The 23,119-nt window shown below is 45.4% G+C and overlaps 1 protein-coding gene across 2 annotated transcripts in view; it reads right to left on the bottom strand.

Annotated features, from left to right (window-relative positions):
• Positions 1-23,119, bottom strand: part of ERICH2 (glutamate rich 2) — a 670,025-nt gene that overhangs the window by 423,779 nt on the left and 223,127 nt on the right. For both annotated transcript variants that reach the window (XM_069616183.1, XM_069616184.1), the window contains one exon: positions 18,081-18,117. In XM_069616183.1, the coding sequence (XP_069472284.1) occupies positions 18,081-18,117 (37 nt within the window). The remainder of the gene's footprint in view (positions 1-18,080; positions 18,118-23,119) is intronic.

The raw sequence follows: 23,119 nt of genomic DNA, 5'->3' as shown, positions 1-23,119 counted from the left end.
TCACTGGGTGAGGTTATTCATGGTTTCTGGGTTCAACTAAACAGGGTGATATTATTCACTTATTTTAAGTTTTAATGTACTAATTGTAAACTAGGCTGCAGATATGCCTTTAGGCGGTTTTGAAGTGTAGCTAGACCTTAGGATATGCTCACGACATTGCCAAGAAGTCCTGCCATCAGCTCATCCTTCCCAAAGGAATTCTACCTTTTGTGACTTTCCCTCAGAGGCTCAAAGTGACACAAGTTCTGGTTTGCTCTAGACTTGACTACTGTAACAGCCTCCTCCTGAATCTTCCTTCTTCCTGCTGGTAGGCGGCCTATCTAGTTGCAACTACAGCACAGTTACACTGTTGGGTAGACTTTCTTCTAACAAGCTGGAATGCAGGTAAGCTATTAGGGAGAAATTAGAATGTAACAACGCCACAGATATGCTTTTAGGTGGACTTTTAAGTGCAATTTAGGAGGACTTTCTAATTGCCTCAGGGTCCTTAGCCGAAGGAGGCTGCCGGGCAGAGGGCTGCCCTGGGAGGGCCAGCTAAGACCAGTCGGGAGAACCAATGGAGGGTGGTGGGCGGGCTGGGAGGCAGGGTGGATGGAAGGGAATCAGGAAGGCGGAGCGGGCTGGGGAACAGGGACACGGGCTACAATGGGGCCTAGGATCGCAGGAGACAAGCACTAAGCACAAAAGATTGGGCACACAGATGAACACAAAATGGCCTAACAGCGGCTGTACACTCACCGATGCTCTGCTAAAAAAAACACTCACGACATTGCCAAGAGGTCCAGCTATCAGCTCATCCTTCTCAAAGGAATTCTACCTTTTGTCACTTTCCCTCAGAGGCTCAAAGTGACAAGTTTTGGTTTGCTCTAGACTTGACTACTGTAACAGCCTCCTCCTGAATCTTCCTTCTTCCACTCTGCAACCCCTCCAGCTTATCCAGAATAGGGCAGCAAGACTTATCCTTGGCCTTAAGCCCAAGGACTGTATCTCTCCTGCACCAAGAAGTCTTCACTGGTTGCTGCATGGATTAAATTCAAATGCCTCTGCATCATCCACAAGGCTGTCTGGGCCCAGGGACCACAATACCTTCAACTTTATCTCACTAAATACTCTCCCTCTAGACCCCTTCTCTCCTCTGGCACCAACTCTGTGTGTGTAAAGCGTTTTGCTAAACAGAGGGCAGGGGGTCGCTCATTCTCCTCTGTGGGCTCCCTCCTTTGGAGTAGCCTCCCCCTCCCCTGCCCCTGCGCCTTGAGCAGGATCTTCTCAAATTCAAGAAGCTCCTTAAGACTATCCTCTTTTCCTCCTCCTTCCCTCCTTCTCTCCTCTGCTAATACTACAGTTGCTGAATCAGTGTCCTTGGCCCTTATGCATCTTCAGGGCCTTCACCCCCCCCCCCCACACCAATTCCACCAGCTCCTGTCTGTCCAAAGCACTTGCACCCTCTGCTCTGGAGACTCGCACGTATACCTCTTGTGGCCCAGGCCGTGTAGCACTCTACATTCCAAGCACTTCGTCCATGGCTCACCCACGGCTTGGACTCCCCAGCGCTTACCCTCTCTTCACTCTTCCTTCTGCACGGTCTGAATACTCACAAGGCATAGAAGGTTCGTCTCCCTCCCTTTTCCCCCTCTGCTCTTAAAAGTTTGTGCTGTATTGCTGTAATGTGTTTCCCTCCCTTCCTGCCATGTGGGCACCTTGAAACAGTATATTCTCATTGTATTCGAGCCTAACAAGCAAATAATAAATAAATACATTTAATTCAAGGAAAATGACGTTTTACCGAATCCAAACCCCACAATTCTGTCACCGTTTTAGACAGACTCATGCTGTCTGTAACATTCTTCATCACTTTATTGCCAATACACGTGCTTTTCTTGAAAGCAAAAATAGGCAATTACAAACCATTCGTACTTTTTTGGTAGCATTTTTTCCTAGTTCTTTTTAGAACGGTCTTTAATTTTATAAGGAAAAATAAGTTGATAGCTGATCAGATGTACTGAATATAAGAGAATATAAATAGAAGTAAATGAATATGCAAGGCTACACATTACATCTGGTGACAATAGCATGAATGTGAAGCATTAACGAATATTGGATGTCACTGCTGGTGCATTTGAGGCTGCGGTTAGTTTATGATGACAACTGGACATGTGGGAGTTTCCCTTACAAGTGATTGCTCTCACATGAATATGCCACATTACTTAGGGTTGAACCATGTTACTGTGGTATTTGAGGTTGGGCTTGGAGTTCGATGTGAGAAGCTAAACATGTAAGGCTGTACCTTTAAATATTATCAAAACAACCAAGGTCCACAAAAAACTACCTGCTAGTGTCATATTGGGCTGAAAAGATTCACATGACACCTCAGGTGAACAAGGCAAAGATATTGTCATCAAACAAATATACAGACGATCAGGTCGGGTTTGAAAAAATATAAATACAGTTTTATTATTTAACACATGATAAAAAAATGGACAAAGAAGATGAAGCCCATTTGGGTAAAAACCTAACAATAGATGACAACACAGTCACAATAGAGAGAAAAATATACCAAAAAAGTATTATTTTGCCATTCAAAGAAATTACTTGTCCTAGATGCTCAAAGTGATGTTAGTAATTAGTGGGTGATTTGGTTGACAATTGTGTGATATCAAACAACAAACCCCCCCCACAAATGTGTCGACAGTAACAGGATCTGTTTCCAGCCCCAATGGGGTTATCACTGATAACAAAGAGTCACTAGTAGATGTATGATTTTCCCATTTGGGCTTTCATCAGGACACTTGCAATCCAATTTCAAAAGTTTTTTGGATGTCGTTGTAATGGTCTTTACTTTCTACTTTCCACCAACATTTCTATAAGAAAACCATAAAAACATATATAAAACATATTTACTGACCAATCTACAAGAGAAAAAAATACTTTGCCATATCATGCCGGGGTGACAGTTTATATTCAAACCAGCCTAGGCGTCTAATCCTAATATGCATCAACGTGCTTGTTTACATATAGACAAGCTCAAGGAAACGGGTATGATTTTGGCCCATGTAACATCAGTTTCCAAACGTCTTATTTTGTTTCATTTAAGAACAGTACCTAATATTTTATGCAACATGCCCATGTATGGAGGGGAAGGGGAGAAAGGGGAGGGGAAGAGGGAGGAAAGGAGGAGAAAAAGAATGGAAAAAGGGTTTGGTGACTTAGACCCTTTCTTCACCTATTTATTCGGTGTGAAAAGTAAGTGAGACAAAATTAATTTGTACCTCTAAGTACTTTCCCGGATTTTCAATTGCAGTTTTTTTGTTTCAACAGCCATCTGTAATGCCCCAGATATCGTGTATCTTCTGTGGATTCAGCTAAGAGAACGGATGAAAAAATCTGGCTATTTAAATGTCATTTGCTAGCATAATCCTGTTTATTTAGTAGTTAATGAATGCCAACCTTGGCTGTAATGAGGAAAGCATGGGCTGCATGACGTTTTAAGGAACGCAGTGTGCTCAAATGTGGGTCCCAGGCATGAGCTGCGATCACGTGATCTGATGTTTTTAACCTCTGTTACGTGGGCGCGTGATCTGTGATTGGAGCGCGTCTGTTCTAAAATGACTATGAAGCAACTCCCGACCCCCATCCAATTTAATGGAGAGGGAACAGTCAGCCTAGGGTGCCACCATATTGGAGTGGAGGATTTTTGTTATAGGTGCAATGGTGCCAAGGTGACAAAACATTATTCATGCAGGAAAAGATTCCATTCAATATACAAATTGAGACCCTGATTGACCGAGTCCAAATTGTAAATCCATTTCTGTTCTAGTCTGCGAAGCTTCAGGTCTCCGTCACCCCCAGGGGGGTGCGGGCCTAGGGTTTGCAAGACACACCACAAAAGTTCATCATGGGTATGTTGCATTTTTTTATAATGTTCAACCAGCGGTTTGTCTATCGTGCCATTCTTAATACACGAGCGGTGTTCTCCTATTCTGGATCGAATTGCTCTTTTAGTTTTTCCGATATAACAGACCACATGGGCAGGTGATGCAATAAATCACCCATTTTGTAGCGCAGTTGGTAAATGATTTCAAGTGCCAGGTCTTGCCTTTTAGGTCGATAGATTTTAAATTTTTTGTGAATTTACACATGAGGCACTTGCCGCATTTGTAGTGACCTGTCACCGGTGGGAGGTCCCATAGTGTGGATTGTGTCATCTTCACATCACGTTGTTGCGGGTATGTGTGGACTAGTTTATCTCCAAGGTTTTGTAATCTTTTGAAGGCAAACCGTGGAGGGGGGGGGGGGATGTTAAAGGTTTCGGTCTTAATCATTTTCTAGTTTTTTAATATGGACTTCCTCAGGTCATTACTAATGGGGGTAAATGATGAGACACAGGTGATTTTGTCAAGTGCCGTTTTGGTTTGTTTCTCCAGACATTCTCCTCTCCGTTTATTTTTAGCCTTTTTGTAAGACCTTCTTATAATGCGAGGTGGGTAGCCTCTGTCTTTCAAATTTTGTTTAAGAGACTCACTATGTAGTTTGAAGTCTTGAATATCAGTGCAATTCCCCTGATATGCAAGAAATGCCCATAGGGTAGGTTTTCTCTCAATGCTTGGGGATGCCAGCTGTTAAATTGTAAGAGGGTATTCTTTTGTGTGAGTTTCTTAAAGAGGCTGGTGCCGATAGATTTGTTCGGCATCCGATAAATGAGGAGATCGAGAAAAGCAATTTTGTCTCTGTGTGACTCGCAGGTGAAATTAATGGTTTGTTCCTGGTTATTCAGCCACAGATTGAAGGAATTAAGATCTTCACTAGTGCCCCTCCAAATCATAAAAATATCATCAATGAAGCGGTGCCAGGCTCGGATATTTTCTCGGTATGGATTACTTTCTGCATATACATGGTGGTTCTCAAAAGAGTCCATTTTTCTCTCTATTGTGACTGTGTTGTCATTTATTGTTAAGCTTTTAGCCAAATGGGCTTTATCTTCTTTGTCCATTTTTTTTTATCATGTGTTAAATAATAAAACTGTATGTATATTTTTTCAAACCCGACCTGATCGTCTGTATATTTGTTTGATGACGATATCTTTGCCTTGTTCACCTGAGGTGTCATGTGAATCTTTTCAGCCCAATATGACACTAGTAGGTAGTTTGTTGTGGACCTTGGTTGTTTTGATATGTTACAAAGTCCTCTCCTAACAAGCCCCTAAAAAAAGAGGACACTCCAGTGCTCGTTTTATGACTGTACCCTTTAAATATTATGCCTATATGTGGTGTGTGAGACTACAGCAGGCTTAGGTTAGCAGTATATGCAAGTAGAGGTCTACACTTGGCAGTGTAATACTTGGGAATGTGGGGCTGCATTTAGCATGTGACAACCGCTGGCATATGACTACAAGTGATGGGAGTGCTCAAGGCCTTTGTTGGTTCTGCTGAGTGTATCATGAACCCACCTAGGGCATATCAAGACAGCACCAAGTTTAATTATGGTCGTTTACTAAATAGGCAAATGTTTGTTTAAATAACTATTTGTTAATTTAGCAATCCTGAGCCTATATTATTTGTTCCGATACATTTGTGAAATGACCTACAGTGATGTAATCAAGGTCAAGCATCATATGATGGCACCTCATGTGAAATCAAATGGGTCAAAGGTCATATGACATCACTTAGTGGCATCAGGTGTGTGATGTCACTTCTGCTACCACTGGCATTTTGGTGAATTGACGTCCACGTTATTGGGTCTTCCCTTTGAACTGCACCCTGGTATCTAACCAAGTTGTTGAAGCCGATAGCAGCTACTCCTACTGAGCAGGGCATGGCTATGATCATCTATCAGGACAATATGATATTCATGTCTTAAGATGCATAGGTTCTGACTGCACATTTCAAAATTTGCCTTTCTTTAGAGCTTGGGGATTAAGGCCACTGGCAGAGGCTGGTATGTTGGGCTGAAACGTGTGAATGCGGAGTAGGCAGGCATGGAAATGACAAACTGGCTATCTGCCATGAATGGGCTCTCAGGCTGCATAGATGTTTCTGCAGTCAAGGTTATTTCTAGGGATTTGTTACATCAGCAAAATTTGCATGGGACGGTATCCCAGTAAATATTTTGCTGATCCGACAATGGCTACTCAACCGTCGTGTTCAATCTGATGACTTGGATAGAGAAACAGGAAATCGATTGCAGGTATGCAGTCAACATTTCAGCACAGAGATATAGGAGTCAGAGGAATTTACAAAGAAAGGCCTTCCCAGATTGACTAAAGGATTACTTGCTACTGTGTCATTGCTCTTTCCTAATCAACATAGGCCATTGATTATAATATAAAGCAATGACATAGTCATAAGTGTTGCTCCCTTTCATGTGTAATTGTACGTCTCAATTTCCCATGTGCTGATTTCATTTCTTGACCATTGGATGAAGTGTATGCAGTCTTTGCTGTTTCACACATTGCGTGCCAGACACAGGTTCTTTCTGCTTTAGGGGCTACTGCCTGCAGCAGTAGATTTGATAGCATGCACGTCCTCTATCTCTCTGTGTAGTGCCTGGGCTAATTGCAAAGTATTGCCCTTTCACATTCGCCTACATCATATCTGTGCCTTCACCACTTGGCCCATTTCATGTATTTGCCACAGGGGGAGATTGAGACGTCCAGCTATTTCACTGCACCTGCCAACACATCAGACACACATCGCATGTACGCCACTTATGGGTGACCTGTGGCGGGCCACCATACTGGCGACGAGGTGGTCTGGGCCCTGCGCACATCGCTGTGCGGGCTGCCAGAAGCCTCTGTCGTGTTGCGGCGTTGTCTGCGTGTGAAGAGGAGGAGGAGGCGGCGGCGGCGGAGAAACAAAGGAGCCCTGTGGTGAGGGGGTGTGGCCCAGAAGAAGCCTGGGCCTGCAGCATCGGAGAGGCGGTGGTGACCCAGTGAGAAGCTCAAGGCACGTCTGAGGAAAAAATTAAAAAAAATAAAAACAGCTGAGGCCCTGAATTGGCGTCGGCTGCATGTGTAGGAGCAGCGGTCGCTGCAGAGAGAGAGAGAGAGCGAGAGAGCGAGAGAGGGAAGGCGGAACCCATTTGAATCAGGACCCGCGGCGGTGAAACTGCAGGTTGTGGGGGACTGATGCTGTCTCCCTGTAGGTTGCAGGGAGGAGCAGCGGGTCCTTGCGCACCAGGACAAAGGTCAAGACCGCATGGCAGAGTGGCGGGTGTGCGGCGGTGAAGAAAGCAGGAAAAAAAAATTGATGACCCTTTGTTTGGTTTTCATGGCCTAAACCAACGAGGGTGAGGCCCACGGCAGCCCCGACAAGGCATGGCGGGCCATCTGAGCCTGCCAAAAAAAAAACGAAAAAAAAAAAAAAACCTTTTTTTGGCTATGGAAAATTAAAAATACTTGGAAAAGGAAAAAGAAAAAAAAACGAGAACGTTTTGAGGAGCAAGGGGGCTCTATGGCCTGTGGTGCCCCAAAAAGGATAGATGTGGCCTACAAACACCGGGGCACAGGCCCACAGTGGGGAAAAAAGGAAGCCGATGCCGGTAAAAAACTGGGCCTCCCCTAGAAGGTGCTGCAGTGGCCAAGTGCCCCAGTGCGTTGGGGACAAAAGTACTAATCAACCCCGCTCCTCAAGGAGTGCTGGTGCGCCCTCCATGACCTGGGCTCGGCAGAGTCATCAAGCCCTCGTCACTTCTCCACTATCAACAAGACCCTCAAAAGGGTAGCGGCTCCATGTGGAAGCTCCTCAGGAACATCCACAGGGGCCCATCAACAGTGAGCACAATCTGCGGCACGCCCATTAACCATCAAGGGGGATGAGGAGAATGAAGTGGTGTGTCGACAAGGTGGTCAGCTGGCATCTCTGTATCCCTTCAACGTGGTGGGTGCACCTGCCAGTCTAGGACCCCGGTGGACAACATGGGTAGAAAATCTGGAACTGTATTTTGAGGCGGTGGAAATCGAGGACAGGGCAAAATGTCCAACCCTCCTGTACTCTGCTGTCCCGGCCGTCCAGAGGCTGTTTAAGACCACACGGCCCAGAGACCAGTCATATGGCGCAGCCATTGCAGCACTGAACGAGTACTTCAGGCCCATGGTCAAAATGGACTATGAAAGCTTCAGGATGAGGTGCGCGAGGCAAGAGGAAGGGGAGAGCCTTGATATGTTTCATGGAAAGCTGTGTGGCATTTCGTTGTCCTGTGTTCTGGGTAACTTTGAGGAGGACGAGATCAGGGCACAGATCATCTATGGCTGTAGCTCATCTAAGCTGTGGAAACAGATCCTCAAGGACCCAGCACTCACCCTCGACCGAATACTAGAACTCGGTTGCGCCCAAGAGTTGGCGGAGGTGCGTGCCTCTGCCATGTATCTCTCCCGGCAACAGCTCAAACTGGAAGCCCGCATGCAATAGGTCAAGTTGGAGGCGGTGTCGGCTGTCAGCAAGTGGCAAGGAGGTAGGCCAATGTGAAGAGGGGATTGGCCACAAAGAGACCCAGGTGCCACCATATGCCTTCAGTGTGGATGGGACCTCCCACACGTGCAGGAGTGCCCAGCCAAAGGACACATCTGTGGCAGGTGCGGAAAGGCGGATCACTTCGCACATGTGTGCCCAGCCCCGACACTGGCCAGCATGGCGGGGCCATCGGCAGGTGTGTCAAAGTAGGGCGCAGGGAGGAAGCCCCCCCAAAGTGGCAGCGGTCCAGGTGGCCGAAGAGCACAGGAGGGGACTGTATGACTATGCAGAGGAAGATGATGAGGAAAATGTGTTCTTCTTGTCCTGCAGCAGCGCCAGTGGCCAATTAGATCCAGGCATTTTCTGATCCCCAGCGCCCACCATCGGACCCCTGTGGTGTGCAGACTGGAATGCTCCGGTCATTTGCAGTGGTTGAATAGTTTATTAGAGTGGTGTGCGGACTAGATCACACCATAGTCGCAGGCCCATATAGAGGATCATAGGGGGTCATTCCGAGTATGGAGGTATGCCGCTTTTATGTCTACCCCCATACCGGGAACTGGGACCGGGTTCCCTGAATGGGGAAATACCAAGCCATTCCGACCTTGGAGGGCCCGGTATTTCCCCATTCAGGGAACCCAGACCCTGTGCATCCACATTCCCATTCGAGCCCCCATAGGGCTCAATGGGAATGGGGAGCATGCTAACAACGGGCCCGTTAATGACAGGCCCGTTAGCATGCTGGAACGCCCGCTAAGGATGCCTGGTTTTACCAGTCCCGCGAGCGGACCTCGTAATGAGGCGGTAGGGGGTTAACAGCGCTGGCAGCTCTACCGGTGCCGTTAACCCCCTACCGCCAGGGTCGTAATGACACCCATAGTCTTGTGTGAGCTGTGTTTTTTTTGTTATAATAAAGGAGGGATGTGGTGGATGGCCCATTTAACTGTTGGCCCATTGCCCCCTTAAGACACAGTCATGACTCTGTCATGATGCTCCTTAATAAAAGGGGCTCTGCTGGCACGGGAGAGACACTGAAGCAGAGCCCCAATATGCCAGTCATGGTTGCTTTGTACATTAATGTACATTGTTTTAATGGGGTACAATTGAGAGTAGGCTTGCCACTAACATGTGTCTGAGTAGTGTCTAGGGGATTGTCAAGTATTGCCCCATCACATTTGCAGTGCAGGTTTGCCACTCAAGGTTTCTTTGTACATTAGAGCGGTCCTTCTCTGACGTTATAGTTGAGAGCATGCATGTTACTAATATCAGTCTGTACAGTTTCTAGGCTGCGTGAAATGCATTGCCCTATGCCTTATGCGTGTCTTTTTCTCTTGGCCCATTTCATTTCTTGTCCTCAATATGAGCCTGCGATGGTCAGTATTTTCTCTGCACCATCCGCCACATCGCAGGACATGAATCGTGGTTGCTTGTTGCATTTGCAAGAATGTTCTGCTTGCTAACGTAACGGCAAACTAAGTATGTATCTGTAATAGTTCTAGCAACTTAAATTCGCAATCCACGTCGAAATACTCTGGAACCTTTGAGTGTTTTCTGTGAAGATGCACATACAAAATGCCAAGTTATAAATTATAGCTATGTGAATATTACTTATGTTTCGATTTCTATTGTGGCAATCTGAGATTTACGCAGGTGGAAGTTCTGTTGTGCAGACCCTTCAAATAAGAAAACTGGCGAGTACCAAGCAACTGCAATGGCACATTTTGTAATCACTTCTTACTGAAACCATACTCTATTTAGCATGCTTACACTGTCGACATATTTGTTTAGCATTTTTAGCAAAGTATACTGACTATGTTTAAATAGTGCTGTTATTCAGAAATATTAGAAGGAATCACACACCCTATATCATTTTGAACTGTATTACTTTTCAATAGAGGCCGAGGAAAGAGGACTGAAAAACAGACCACACCACAAAACAAAGGACACAGGATGTCAAATGACAGTGATTTGGGAAGAATTGATATTGCAGCAATATACACCATCAAGCAATGTACTCATGAAAGAAACCCATCTCCGGTAGCCAGATTTTGATTTAAACTATAACCAGAAAAGTGAGGGTGAAAGAATTTGAATAAATCTGAACCACTGGCACTGTTCTGGGTAATCTTCCACACCACCATTTGTTACCCCCTCTGCACCAATGCAAAAGGAATCCAGCCATATTCAAATCAGTCAAGTACTGCAACCAAGTACTGCGACCAATCGGAGCAGCCCGAACTGCTAGGTCAGGTCCCCTCTGCATGGAAACACAAGCACCCCCAAACATGTTTAACCCTTTTTGGGCCGCATCAGTGAGGTGCAGCTAGGTTCCCTATGGCGCAGAAAGCAAGGGACCCACATTTGGAAATAACCTCTCCCACGCAGCTAAACAAACTATAACCAGAAAAGTGATGGGTGGAAGGTTTTTAATACATCTGGAGGGGCCAGTAACTGGTCCAGGGACTGCCACAAGCCAGGCTACCCCCACCATGCCACATGTGGGAAGATGGAGCTTCTCACATTGCCGCCATATAAGCTATTCTCCCTTTAAGGAAATTGGTCATGCTGTAACCCGCATCCTTTCACCGAACAATCCAAATAGAGCCCAAGGTAGCAATGGTACAGATCAGTGTATTTCCATACAGGTGTGCAGAAATGGGTCGGGAAACTATCCTGTGAGTATCCCAAAAAATGTGCCCCCCCACCCCGAGCACAAAAACACCAGGGTTTTACAGAAGGAGCCTCGGACAGAAAAGTCAGTTATGATACATTTAGTTATTTGCATTAACAATGAACTTCCTGACAGTAAATTCTCCAGCCTTGAAGAGTATGGCTTTATGGCACCATTCAAGTTCTGCAAAATTCTGCTTGCCTACCCATGTGGTACACGCCCCCCTCGAACGGATCTTTCCTCATAACGTAATAGTAACTGACTCAGGAGCCCTCTGCTCATGTGCTTCCCCATTCAGGTTCACACACAGGCTATTCAACCTACATTTGTGACAGTGCAGTGCTAGGGTGTAACAGGGCGTTCCCAAGCCCTGGACTGGGCCTGATGTAATAGATGCGCTGCATTATGGCTCTTGTGTGGTTATTGAACATTATTATTCTGCACCTCGCCCCTAATCATGGTAGAGGTTCATCACACCCTCCAAAGACATGTATGTAGCTTAGCTCAATTATGGCACATGTACCTCCAGGACCCTACATAATAAAAATACTCGCAGTTCCGTCAGTTAAGTGACAAGGTCTGTAAACCCTCTCAGTCTGGGGTAATAGGCTAACCAGGGTTTCCACCTTCTGCCAGAGGCAGTCCTGCCACAGAGGGGGCAAGGGGCAGTTGAGAGAGCCCCATTTCCTGTTGCCTCCCGAAGTGCCTACCTATGTACGTGCAGTACCAACTTGCATCACCCTATACCTCCTAAAGAAATTACTGGCCAATTTCTTCTCTCCTTGCTAGAGCCACGAGTGAGGCAGCAAATCTATGGAGAGACAACCTGCAGGACTGCAACCCGTCGGTATCCCACACGGCCTGCCTAGAGCCACCTGAACTGCAGAGGCAACATGGATGGAGAAAGAAGAACCACAGATCTTGAGCATCTTTCCCAGGAGCTGCACACCGCTCCCATCACCAGCGTGAGCAGCAACACAACAGCTGCAGCAGACCACCAAGGACTTATAAGAGGCAATCACTTAACTTGGGGTTGACCCTACCATGGCCCCCCTAATACAAACAAAGGTGGCAGACCAATAGACCAGCAGGAGGAAGGACGGTGGAACGGAGAGTGGAGGTGAGTCATAGAAAAGGTGAGGAATTGGTTGGTGAGAGCAAGCAGTACAGGGTGGTGAGTGTGCATGCAATGTAAGTGAGTGAGAATGTTAGAGGTAGTGGAGGGAATGAGTAGAAAGTGGTTGTGAAAGTGAAAGGAGTGCAACTGTGGAGTAGTGTGGAGGAGGGAGCAAGACCAAAAGGTGGAGGCTGGAAAGAGACACATCGGAGGGACAGAGGACGACTGCGGAGGAAGATGCAGTGATAGGAAGGAGAGAATGTGGGTGGAGTTGGATGAAGGAGACTAGCGAGAAAAGAACATCAGACATGAAGAGTGAAAGGAACAGGTGGGATTGATAGGAAGGGGGCACAGCCGGGCAGTATCTCTAAGAGGCACACCCTATAATCCTTTTAGTCACTAACAACATTGATAGTGTAGGAAGTCCCAGAGGGAGAACAGATCGGAAAAGTGTTTACCGTTCAGTCAACAACAAAAGGTATTTAGAGATTAAAGAGTAGGGGAACATCAATCTGCATATACTAACTTGGGGCTAAGAATGCCATGGACATGCTACATGTAGAGGAGAGAGTCACTTGCAGAGTGCTGGGAAAAGAAATATACAAATCCTTGAACCTTCGCTCAGAGTCAGTGTTCCTTGACCCATCTGTGACAGCCTGCACACTCTGATCCCCTTGCATGCGTGCATAAATCATATCACAAAAAGCAGGTGGGAGGAACAGGTCCCAACGTAAGACAGAAAACGTGAGCAGTTAATGTAACGGAAAGCCATCTGCTTGGGTTTGAAAGCCTTAGCTCTTTCAGTTTTTGGAAATAAAGTGATGCATTTAATTCTATTTCTGTAAGGGATGTTTGCTAATCAGACACTACTTTCATAATGTTACATGCACAAACCATATTACACACATGTGCCCTGCTGTGTCAGCAGGGCTGGTTCAAAGGTCACATGCTCATTCCTGACAACTGTTGCAAAAAAACATTACAACAGGTGGAAGTGGCTTTTAAAACATCCGAGCATCGGATTCAAAACTTAATAGTGTTTATTGTATCTATTTATTTTCATTTAAGCGCACAAAGCCTTGTGGCATCTAGGCGCCAGTTACAGTAAGTCACTTGTTACAGTTCATAGGTAAAAGTATACGTACTAGGATTACAACATAGTAGTCGTTGGAGGTTGCATACTCTAGATATGCCTCACCTCATGTTACAGGGGCCTACAGCAGGCATGCAAGCATGAAAAGGGGAAAGTAGGTCATGTATTACAGAATGGCAAAGACTCACCTCATGTTGCGGGGGGGCTACATCAGAAATGCATACATCAAGAGGACAAAGTAGGTGCAAGAATGTTGTACCCACACCATCCTCTGCCTGGTAGCATGTTAAACTGTAAAGGTAAGCCATGATTGGTTATGGCATGTTGGCTAATAAGATCACAAAATTATACAGTTACAGCATTTGGATATCATATTAGTGTCAGCTTGGTGAGCAGTGTTTTAGCCATAGCAGGACTGTGTGTAATAGTGGATTGGCCTGGTTGTCTCCATAACAGCCATGTGGGACACTGCACCGAGAAGCTGCTTCTTTGATCCCCCACAAAAGTAAGGGGACACTGTTCTCATAGTAAACCTCCCGGGAGGTCTCCTGAAAAACAGTGCTACAAAGGCAGACCTGACATAACAATACCACTCTCACACTAGGTGCTGATCACTGGAGTCCTTTTGCAGTAGGCAGCCGCGGGAAGGCATGGAGTTAGCATAGCTGGAGGGGAAGTGTAGGGCAAGAGAGGGGCTCCACCATCTTGTATTTTGAAAAGGCTCTCTAGCCTTCCTGTCCTACCCCCTCCACTTCCTGCAGACAAAGCACCCTGGGTATGTTATCAGGAGGCAAAGGACACATGTTAAGCAGGCTGGATTAGACCCCAGACAACAAGCCTTTTTGGGCCAGTTTGCTGCAGCACGTTGCATTTATAAGGCTTGATTAATCTTTGGATGCTCAAAAGAAGAAGGATTCATTGAAACTTTGTTGGGAATACAGTCTTTTCCAAGGTCCTCTGCCATACAGGTGAAGACATTGAGATCGAAGGCAGAGTAACACTCTGCCCCCTTACCCTTCCCAGAGAGCGTTGGGGACCAAGGCCTCTCTGCTGCCTGAGTACTGGAACCAGAATCCTCCTTGCTGGAGGTAAAGGACCTCCTGTAGGTGGTGCCAGACAATCTTCCTGGAGTGGAAGTGCAGAAAAAAGGGCGTGCCTTGTTCCTTGGGGTGGGCCTCCCAGCAACTCACAAGCGGCTTGCAACCCTGTTTACCACCTCTTTGCCACGGCTCAGCTGCGCTTCACTCACTTATTGCAGCTAGGGAACCTGCAGTGCTGCTTTTGATATTCTAAGGTTCTCAAACGGCTTACCTGCTGCTTTGAGCTCTCTCAACTTTGACTTGAACAAGTGAACTGCATAGCCGCCACAACTCGACTGCCAGCTCAACTCTGTGAAAGCCCCTAACCCACTGCATCCAGAGTCATGATTTGAACCAACAGAAAGCACTGCCTTGACCCGACACAAAGGAAGCCATCAATTTGCTGTCTTGAACGTGGACTCAACCAAGAGGATGCATCATTTTAACCAGACTCGACTGACCATTAAAACTCTTGGGACCCATCCACTCAAAATGGCTCGAGCGTAGCTCAAACCACAGACAGCTAAGTCTTGAAGCCGACTCAATGCTGACTTGCGAATGGGTCAACGCGACTCGACCGTCTCAACACCGGTTTGATCACAGCAACGCACCTAGGAGCACGGCTCAAAACTGTCAAGCAACCAAGACAAAGAAATAAAAGTATTTGAAGAGGGCCTGTATTTCTTTTTCATCTTAAAGGACATTAGCAGCATTTGAGCACCTCTACTTTTCTTTAGAAGCCATGTCCTTGAACAGTGACATTGCGGTTCAAATCTTTTTCCTGAACACCCCTGCCTATCAACCCAGAATGCCCTTTATTTTAAAAGTTTGGATTCTCTGTGGTTCTTTTACAGGGTTGGGTAATTAGTGTTTTAAATTTGTTGCATGCATAGTTATTTTTTAATTAAGTTCAAATTTTCCTTGGTCAAACATTCTTTGATTTTGGTACTACTGCACTATTGTTGTTTGTTTTGCAAATGTCTCAAGAGTATACAGCATATGCTACCAAAATCGGCAAAGGTGGTATTCCTGCCGGGCTGCACCTGTTTCACCTTTATGATTGGGATCACTGCTGGCTTAGAAGTAGTGCAGATCTATGTGGGTGTTTTAGAGTCTACTCATCCCTCTACTCCTGAAGAGCAGTAGTAATTTGGTCACAGTTAATCAGTCACTTCACAATGTCCCCACACACATACACCTAAAGCCTGCAAGGCTAAGGGAGCCCTCTCCATCTGGCAAGCAGAGAGAGGGCCGCAAACGGGAAAGGACTAAACAACCACAAATCTCACATTAAAACTGAAAGCCATTCCCCAATGACAGAGTCCATCACCCAATCTACCCATTAACTGCATAGGGAGACACATTCGAGTTCACTTACACCAGAGAAAGGTTAGAAGACAAGTTTAAACCACTAAAAAAAGGACCTGCAGCAGAAAGCTGTATGAATCCAAAGAGTAGTTAATTTGCAGATGGCTGGCGAAAGGCTCACATGCAGAAGAAGCTGGAACGGAAGACACAAAGACAGGAAGTTGGAGGAGAAACCCAGGGGCCAGGTTATGTTATGTTCTATTAAGGTTATGTTATGTTATAATAACGGTTCTTACACCACCCCTTGTGGCCACCTGCATGGTTTCTTGGCACTCTTTAGGTAAGGGAAGGAACCATGAGCCTGGAGAGAGAAGGAGTCATGAACTCTCGGAAAGACTAAACTACAGGGCTGGGGAGAGAGAGAGGAAAACATGAGGCTGGAGAGGAAACCATAAGGTTGGAAAGAGAGGAGACCGTGAGGCTGGGGAGAGAGGAGACCGTGAGGCTGGGGAGAGAGGAGACCGTGAGGCTGGGGAGAGAGGAAACCGTGAGGCTGGGGAGAGAGGAAACCGTGAGGCTGGGGAGAGAGAAAACCGTGAGGCTGGGGAGAGAGAAAACCGTGAGGCTGGGGAGAGAGGAAACCGTGAGGCTGGGGAGAGAGGAAACCGTGAGGCTGGGGAGAGAGGAAACCGTGAGGCTGGGGAGAGAGGAAACCGTGAGGCTGGGGAGAGAGGAAACCGTGAGGCTGGGGAGAGAGGAAACCGTGAGGCTGGGGAGAGAGGAAACCGTGAGGTTGGGGAGAGAGGAAACCGTGAGGCTGGGGAGAGAGGAAACCATGAGGCTGGGGAGAGAGGGAACCATGAGGCTGGGGTGGGAGAGAACCAGGTGGCTGGTGGGAGAGAACCAGGTGGCTGGTGGGAGAGAACCAGGTGGCTGGTGGGAGAGAACCAGGTGGCTGGTGGGAGAGAACCAGATGGCTGGTGGGAGAGAACCAGATGGCTGGTGGGAGAGAACCAGATGGCTGGTGGGAGAGAACCAGATGGCTGGTGGGAGAGAACCAGATGGCTGGTGAGAGAGATGGAAAAGAAAGATTGAAAGGCTAGCAATGTTCACAGAGATTAAGTAGAAGGCAGTGGGAGGTAACATGGAGGAGTGAGTGAAGAAGCCAGTCCTAAATATGGAGATGTATAAGCAGAGATGCAAGAAGAGAAGGTGGTTAATAGCGAGGATACGTTTAAAGAGAAGGGTGAAAAGAGTTGCAAGGTGAAGAGAAGAATTACCAGAATTAGAAGAAAGAAGGAAGAGGAAAGAAAGATCAGGCTGAGAATAGAAGAGCAGGAGGAGGATCATTAGAAGAGATGCAATGGGGCATAGGGCATGAGGAGGATAAAGCCAGATCAAAGCATCAAGGAGGTGCAGGAGAAACAAGAGAATAAAAATAGGAAGAGGGGAGTATCATGTGAAGCTTTGCCAGGTACAAACTTGGTGCAGGATGTCCAGGAGAAAGGAGATTCGGTTAGAAGGCCAAATAGCCAAGGCCCAGGAAAGGGAGGCAGTCAGAGGCATAGAGAAGACCATGTAAAGACCCTTAGGTGGCCTGCATCTTTCTATGTGACTCCTGCCTTAGTTTGAGGTGAGCTCCAGTGCAACTTCATCAATACAATCAACCATCAGAGTCCTGTGCAGATTTGAGACCATAGAGGAAGTCTCTCTACTGTCCCCAAGCTGCACAAGAAAACCACCAAGGAAGACTTGTTTCATGGACTGCAACAACAACAAGAACTGAGACATTTTCCTTGGAAACTATTTACATTTTTTATGCGACACTGAAGATGCACCCCCGCATGTGTTATGTTTAGCTGTCGGGAAGGACCAGGTCCCACCCCTAAGAACATTTGTTTGCACATTTCTTGAACCTTATCAAGAGACACTAATAAACTTTTGAGTTACATTAATCCACGTTCTTGGCCCCTAAGAGAGTTTCTTTAGTTGTCATCATAAAATAAAACATAATAAAGACCTGTAGGGAAACAAATTCCACATCTAGCTCATGTGTGAGCCGTGTATCTTTCATGACGGGGGTGGAGAAGGAAACCTCACAAAGGCAAAATAACCATTCGAAAACAATGCTTCTACTCTAATCTAAAGATTTCCCCTCTTTAGCTGAATTCTATCAAGGGTTACTTGGTTAAATCCGTTGGATGGGCAGACACAACATTATGCTCATCATATTTCAGACCGCCGATCTATTAAATCCTTTATTGAATGGCACCTCAGAAAAAAGTATGAATCATAGTACATTTGAAATATTGGCCAGATTATTGCTTTGAAAAGAAGGCCAAACAATAATGAAAATATCTGTGCTTACCATTCTGGAGTTTCAATTTTGGGAATCATAACTTCTTCTAAAAATACACAAAGAAACCAAAATAACTCTTCAGATTGATGGTAAGTTTTGGTTTTGTGTTGATCAAACTTATCTTAACATACATTAACAGCAGTATCAAAGAAACATTTAGACATTTAAAACGCACAAATACATCTAATTACCATTCCTAAAGTTTTCATGTACCGTCTTACCTCTGCGCCCCGATACCCTTGGGTCTGGTGCGCATTACAAATAAATAAATAAACAAGATTTTCTCATATGGCAGATACTTAACTCTGCCCCTCAACCACATTATTGTTGGTCACCATACTACATCAAATGTATAAAAAGTCAATGTTTTAAATATATAGCTGAACATATAAACATAAAACAATCCAACATTCTCTATTTATGATTATTAGATAAATACTAAATCCCCATTCGATGGCACTGATAAAAAGAAAATAGAAAGCTAACGCTGGTTGTAGTATCTTGGAGTGACATCAACTTCAGGCAAGACACAGGAACCACTCCAGAGCCAGGTATGGAGAAAAGGTAAGCTTGCTTTACTGTTACAGTGCCAGGTAACTAGCTTCTACTCCGTCTGGCTCTCTCTCTCTAACCATCATCCCATGGAACCCCAGTGAACACTGGTTTCCAGGCCTCACACCAAACCCAACCAATCTTTACCTTCTAGAAGTCAATGGCGTTTTTTTTTTTAATATAAATCCTGTTGGATAAGGCAAGACAGGAATATGCAAGTGACATACCAACACTTACAGATGATTACTGGATGGATGTAGCAACAAGCTCATGATTACACCTAATTGAGTATGAGCGCCTTGGCCTTCTATTATGCACCAGCTTGAATATAGCAAAACAAGGCATATCGATCCACTGGAAAATGAGACACTTCCAAACTATTGGCATGGCTGCAACGGATGTTAGATTGATACTATGATATAAAGTGCCATTTCAGTTTATGGGGTGTGAGAATAAAAGTGAAATACACTCACTGTAGTGACTACTGTAACTACCCTGGGAAACCTTCCTTGTGGAGATCCTGCCGAACACCTTCAAGTGAACACCAGAGAGGGCCCCTGTGTCAGTTTAACTGAGCGAACTACAGTATTAGGTTTGGGAGTGTAGGATGTTTTAACCTGGCGATATCTAATTCAGGGCAATTTTCCACCCACCCCTAACCAGGTATGCACAATTCTCCTTTATTTAATAAACTTTGTGTTAGTGTTGATTATTACAACATTTTCTTATGGTTGGCATTAGATTCCTTTGCACGTGTAATTTTGTTGGTTTCTTGACATTTACATTTTTTTTCTTATTAGTCACAGTTAGATCTTTTACATTTATTGCTCTGCGTGTTGATTGTTTTTTGTTTAGATTATTATCTTGTAAGAGATTGTCATTCCAAACATCCTTGGAAGTGTTCTGTTCATTTCGTTGACATTAAAATGGTGGATGTAAGAAAATTAACTCAATTCACAAAACTGTTTAAATTTGGTTTTTCTACAGACCAGATAACCTTGATCTAATCATTGGAAAGATGACAATTGCAACCCACGAACCAGGCCAAGAAGCAGAGTGCCATGGTTAGAAGATTATCATTTTCTATTAAAAACAATCTCAGGATTCCCCTCTGCCAGAGATATCCGTTGCCTTCTCTGCACTCTTTCTGCTATCTCCTCTAATCCCCCACTCACCTAGCTTCCCGCTGGGCTCCTGTGCCTACAGGCCCATATAGAGTCACTGCCCACACTGCCTGTTTAACCCTTCTGCATCCCTGCAACAATACATGATGGCCTATACTCATTAGGCCACCAAGCTTCGGGTGCTCCTCAGCCATTTCAAAGTTTATGTTTCTGCCGGTTTTGTTTTCGAAGCGTATGGTGGACAGAATGTCCTTGTAAAGACAGCACAGACGATTACCAATAACCGATCAACTGGGTTAAGCGCAGGCACTATTTTTCTGTTCCACATACAATTAAAGTGTTAATAAAACCCGGGACTGGCACTGTTGAAGTTAAAATAGAAATAGCCTGGAAGAGGCTTACAAAGAACAGTGAACTCTGTGTTAATTTATTTAATCCCTGCACTCTTTCCTAAACAAATCTGAGACACCATGATCTCATCCACTGTCCTCTTCCAACTGGATTATATGAATACCCTATACATCAACCACTTTCCACTTAATGCATCCCTCCTCCAATGCATCCAAATTAAGCTGGAAAGAGTATTTGGTTATCTAAAGCCACATGGCCACACTACACCTTCTTGTAATAGTAGCTATCCCTCATGTCCCTTGTCAAAAGTATTTCTTTAGTGTACACAAAGCACTATGTGAAAAGGGATCAGTCTGCCTACAATCTGAGATCAACAGAACTATCTTAGCTAGGCAGTTCAAATACGCAAATCACTTACTCTTCTTGTTTCACTAGTTTTGAAACAGTGCAGTGTTTGCTAAAAGTTGCTGTCCAAGCCCCATTCATAGGACACTCCCTCCCCATCACTGATAAGAAAAGAACAGGACCACCTGTGGTCCTGCCAAGAGCGAAAAAACACAATGGTTCAATTCTGCGTTCTGATATCTGCTGGTAACTAGTATCCACTTGCTGGCAGTCTTTCATCCTCTTACCATATGAACACATTGGAAATGCCCAATAAATACATTTAGAATTAATAATCAATGTACATCTTTTATTGAGACGTTTGCTGGCCCTACAAAGGTGGTGAAGAAGATCCACAATCCATTCTGGCTCTCCCTAGAGCCCATTCATAGAGTTTGAGAGTTGTGGGGAAATCATCCTTCATCTACTACTGTTGAAAATCCATACTATTCCCAAATGTAATCTTGGCCAAGCAGGGCATTATCTCTCGTAAAGTAGGAACACTGGTTAGATGATAAATCCAGGCTCTGGGCCACTCCTGTAGATTAAAGGCACTTCGGACATGCCTCCCTTCTGCCATCTAGTTGTTCTTTTTTCATAGTGGCCAACAGCAACTCGTAGCAATGGTAATCTTAGCTTGTCTGGTAAGAACTCATGTTGTCCCTTCAATAAATGTAAACTAAACAAGTCCGCAACACTTGTCTAGTTCACCGCCACTTCCCAAAAAAAGATCAGACGCCAAGGCAGGAGTGGACAGTGTGATGATCCTTTGGATGGTGTCATTACGCCCCAGTGGCAAGACCCTTTCCAAGAGGCTATGGAGGTGCGGCCGCTAACCAATAGTCCCCCCTAGGGATAGTAATATGCAGGCGGACCTCATGGAGAGAACTTTCCCTCCTCGGGACAAGGACCCGAGTCTGGGTCACGACCACTTTAACTCCTGATCCGATAGATTAACACCCACACAAAAACCTTCTCTACCTACGATACAGTCTGAAACAATGTGCTATGATAAAGTGTCAGATAATCTAGCTGTAACAAATACAGGGATGAAGATCGCAAAGAAGGTACCATCAAGTCGAAAGAGTGCTTGATCAGCTGCTGTCCATTGAACTGACGTTCTGCTGGGGCAGTACCCGCTATTTATACTAAACAGTAAAGAAGGACTGGGTTCTGTTCTGAATCGGGAAGGAGATAGAACGAGAGAGCGGAAGAATTCGAGAGAAACTGGAGAAAAGGACAAGAGAACAGAGTAAAGGAGACCGACATGTAGGTTGTGGTTCGTCAGAACACACAAGCATATGGTGAATGTCGGCAGTAGCAGTAAGAAGGGTAAAGGGCGTCTTGCAAGTTGGCCAGATGTCTACAGCAGTATTATTAGTGGAAGAAGAAAGTGGAAACCGAACGGTGAGCGAGAGACCGGGGATAGGTGTGACCGGTCCAGTGCCCTATCAGCCAGAGAGGAGGAGATCAGGCGATAAGAAGGTAAACCTATCGGAAAGCAGTCGAGTGAAGTAGAAAAGACTAAGTGTGGTTTGCCCAGAGAGTATCTTGATAGTTGACAGAGGGCTGACAAAGGGAATGGAGAAAGTGCAGTAGTGGTGTGACCTGTGGTGAGTGGACCGGCGGTCAGAGAACGGTGCTGAAATCTCCAGCACGGCCTACTGCGGAGCCGCATAGGTGATTGTACAAGAAACCTACAGTAGTACGAATAACACACTACTTGGAAAGGGTGGGTGGTCGGATCATCAACATTTACCCAGACTGCCTATAGCCAACGGCTGCAAAACCACAACGGGCCCCAACGAAAGAGGAAGGAAAAAACATATCCTCACCGTACAACCCAAGGCAGAACCAGTGAAACATTGCCCACCCAAAACAGGTAACTGGTACGAGAAGTCCAGCAGGGAGCTGTGGGATATATAAGTGCAACTTGAAACATCTATAGAAACTGAAGAAACGTCAAACTGAGTCATGACACAGTGCAGTGGGGCAAATTAAATACATTAAAAAGAGACTGACTTTGAACCCGGGACTGGCACTGTTGAAGTTAAAATAGAAATAGCCTGGAAGAGGCTTACAAAGAACAGTGAACAAGCTAGGAGAAGGAGAGTCATTCTCCTAACCCACTGCAGGGTTCGAAACTGCCAGGAGCTGGGAGCTATTTGGCTCCTGGTTATAGACAATGGGAGCCTGGTTAGCTTGAAACCAACAGCTACCAGGAGCTTCTTTTGACTCCTGGGGCAGGTGGTGGCATACAAACATAGCTATGTGATATTAACTATGAATGTTTGGGAATGAATATAAAGGACGATAAAGAACACACTTAAGGGACATTTAGAGCATATTGATAAGATAACATGAATTTTATAAAAAGTTACAGTTTGCATCTTGCACAAAGTAAATTTGCTGCACAGTCTGTACTAGCTCCTGGTTCCCCCTGCCTACCTGGTTATGTCGGATACCCAGGAGCTGCTTTTTGCTCCTGGTCAACAAATCCCAAGTTCGATGCCTGCCACTGGAGTATTGTGGAACCTTGTTTTTTCTTTCAAGAACATTGGAACATTTACAGAAGTTGCGACTGCTACAACTTGAAAGATTGATATCCAGGAGAAGGAAGTCATTCGCTTGGGCTAT

This window comes from Ambystoma mexicanum, chromosome 9 (assembly GCF_040938575.1).
Source record: "Ambystoma mexicanum isolate Mex_15411 chromosome 9, UKY_AmexF1_1, whole genome shotgun sequence".
NCBI lineage: Eukaryota > Metazoa > Chordata > Amphibia > Caudata > Ambystomatidae > Ambystoma > Ambystoma mexicanum.
The sequence above is the reverse complement of the archived record's forward strand: the minus strand, read 5'-3'. Positions and strand labels throughout refer to the sequence as shown.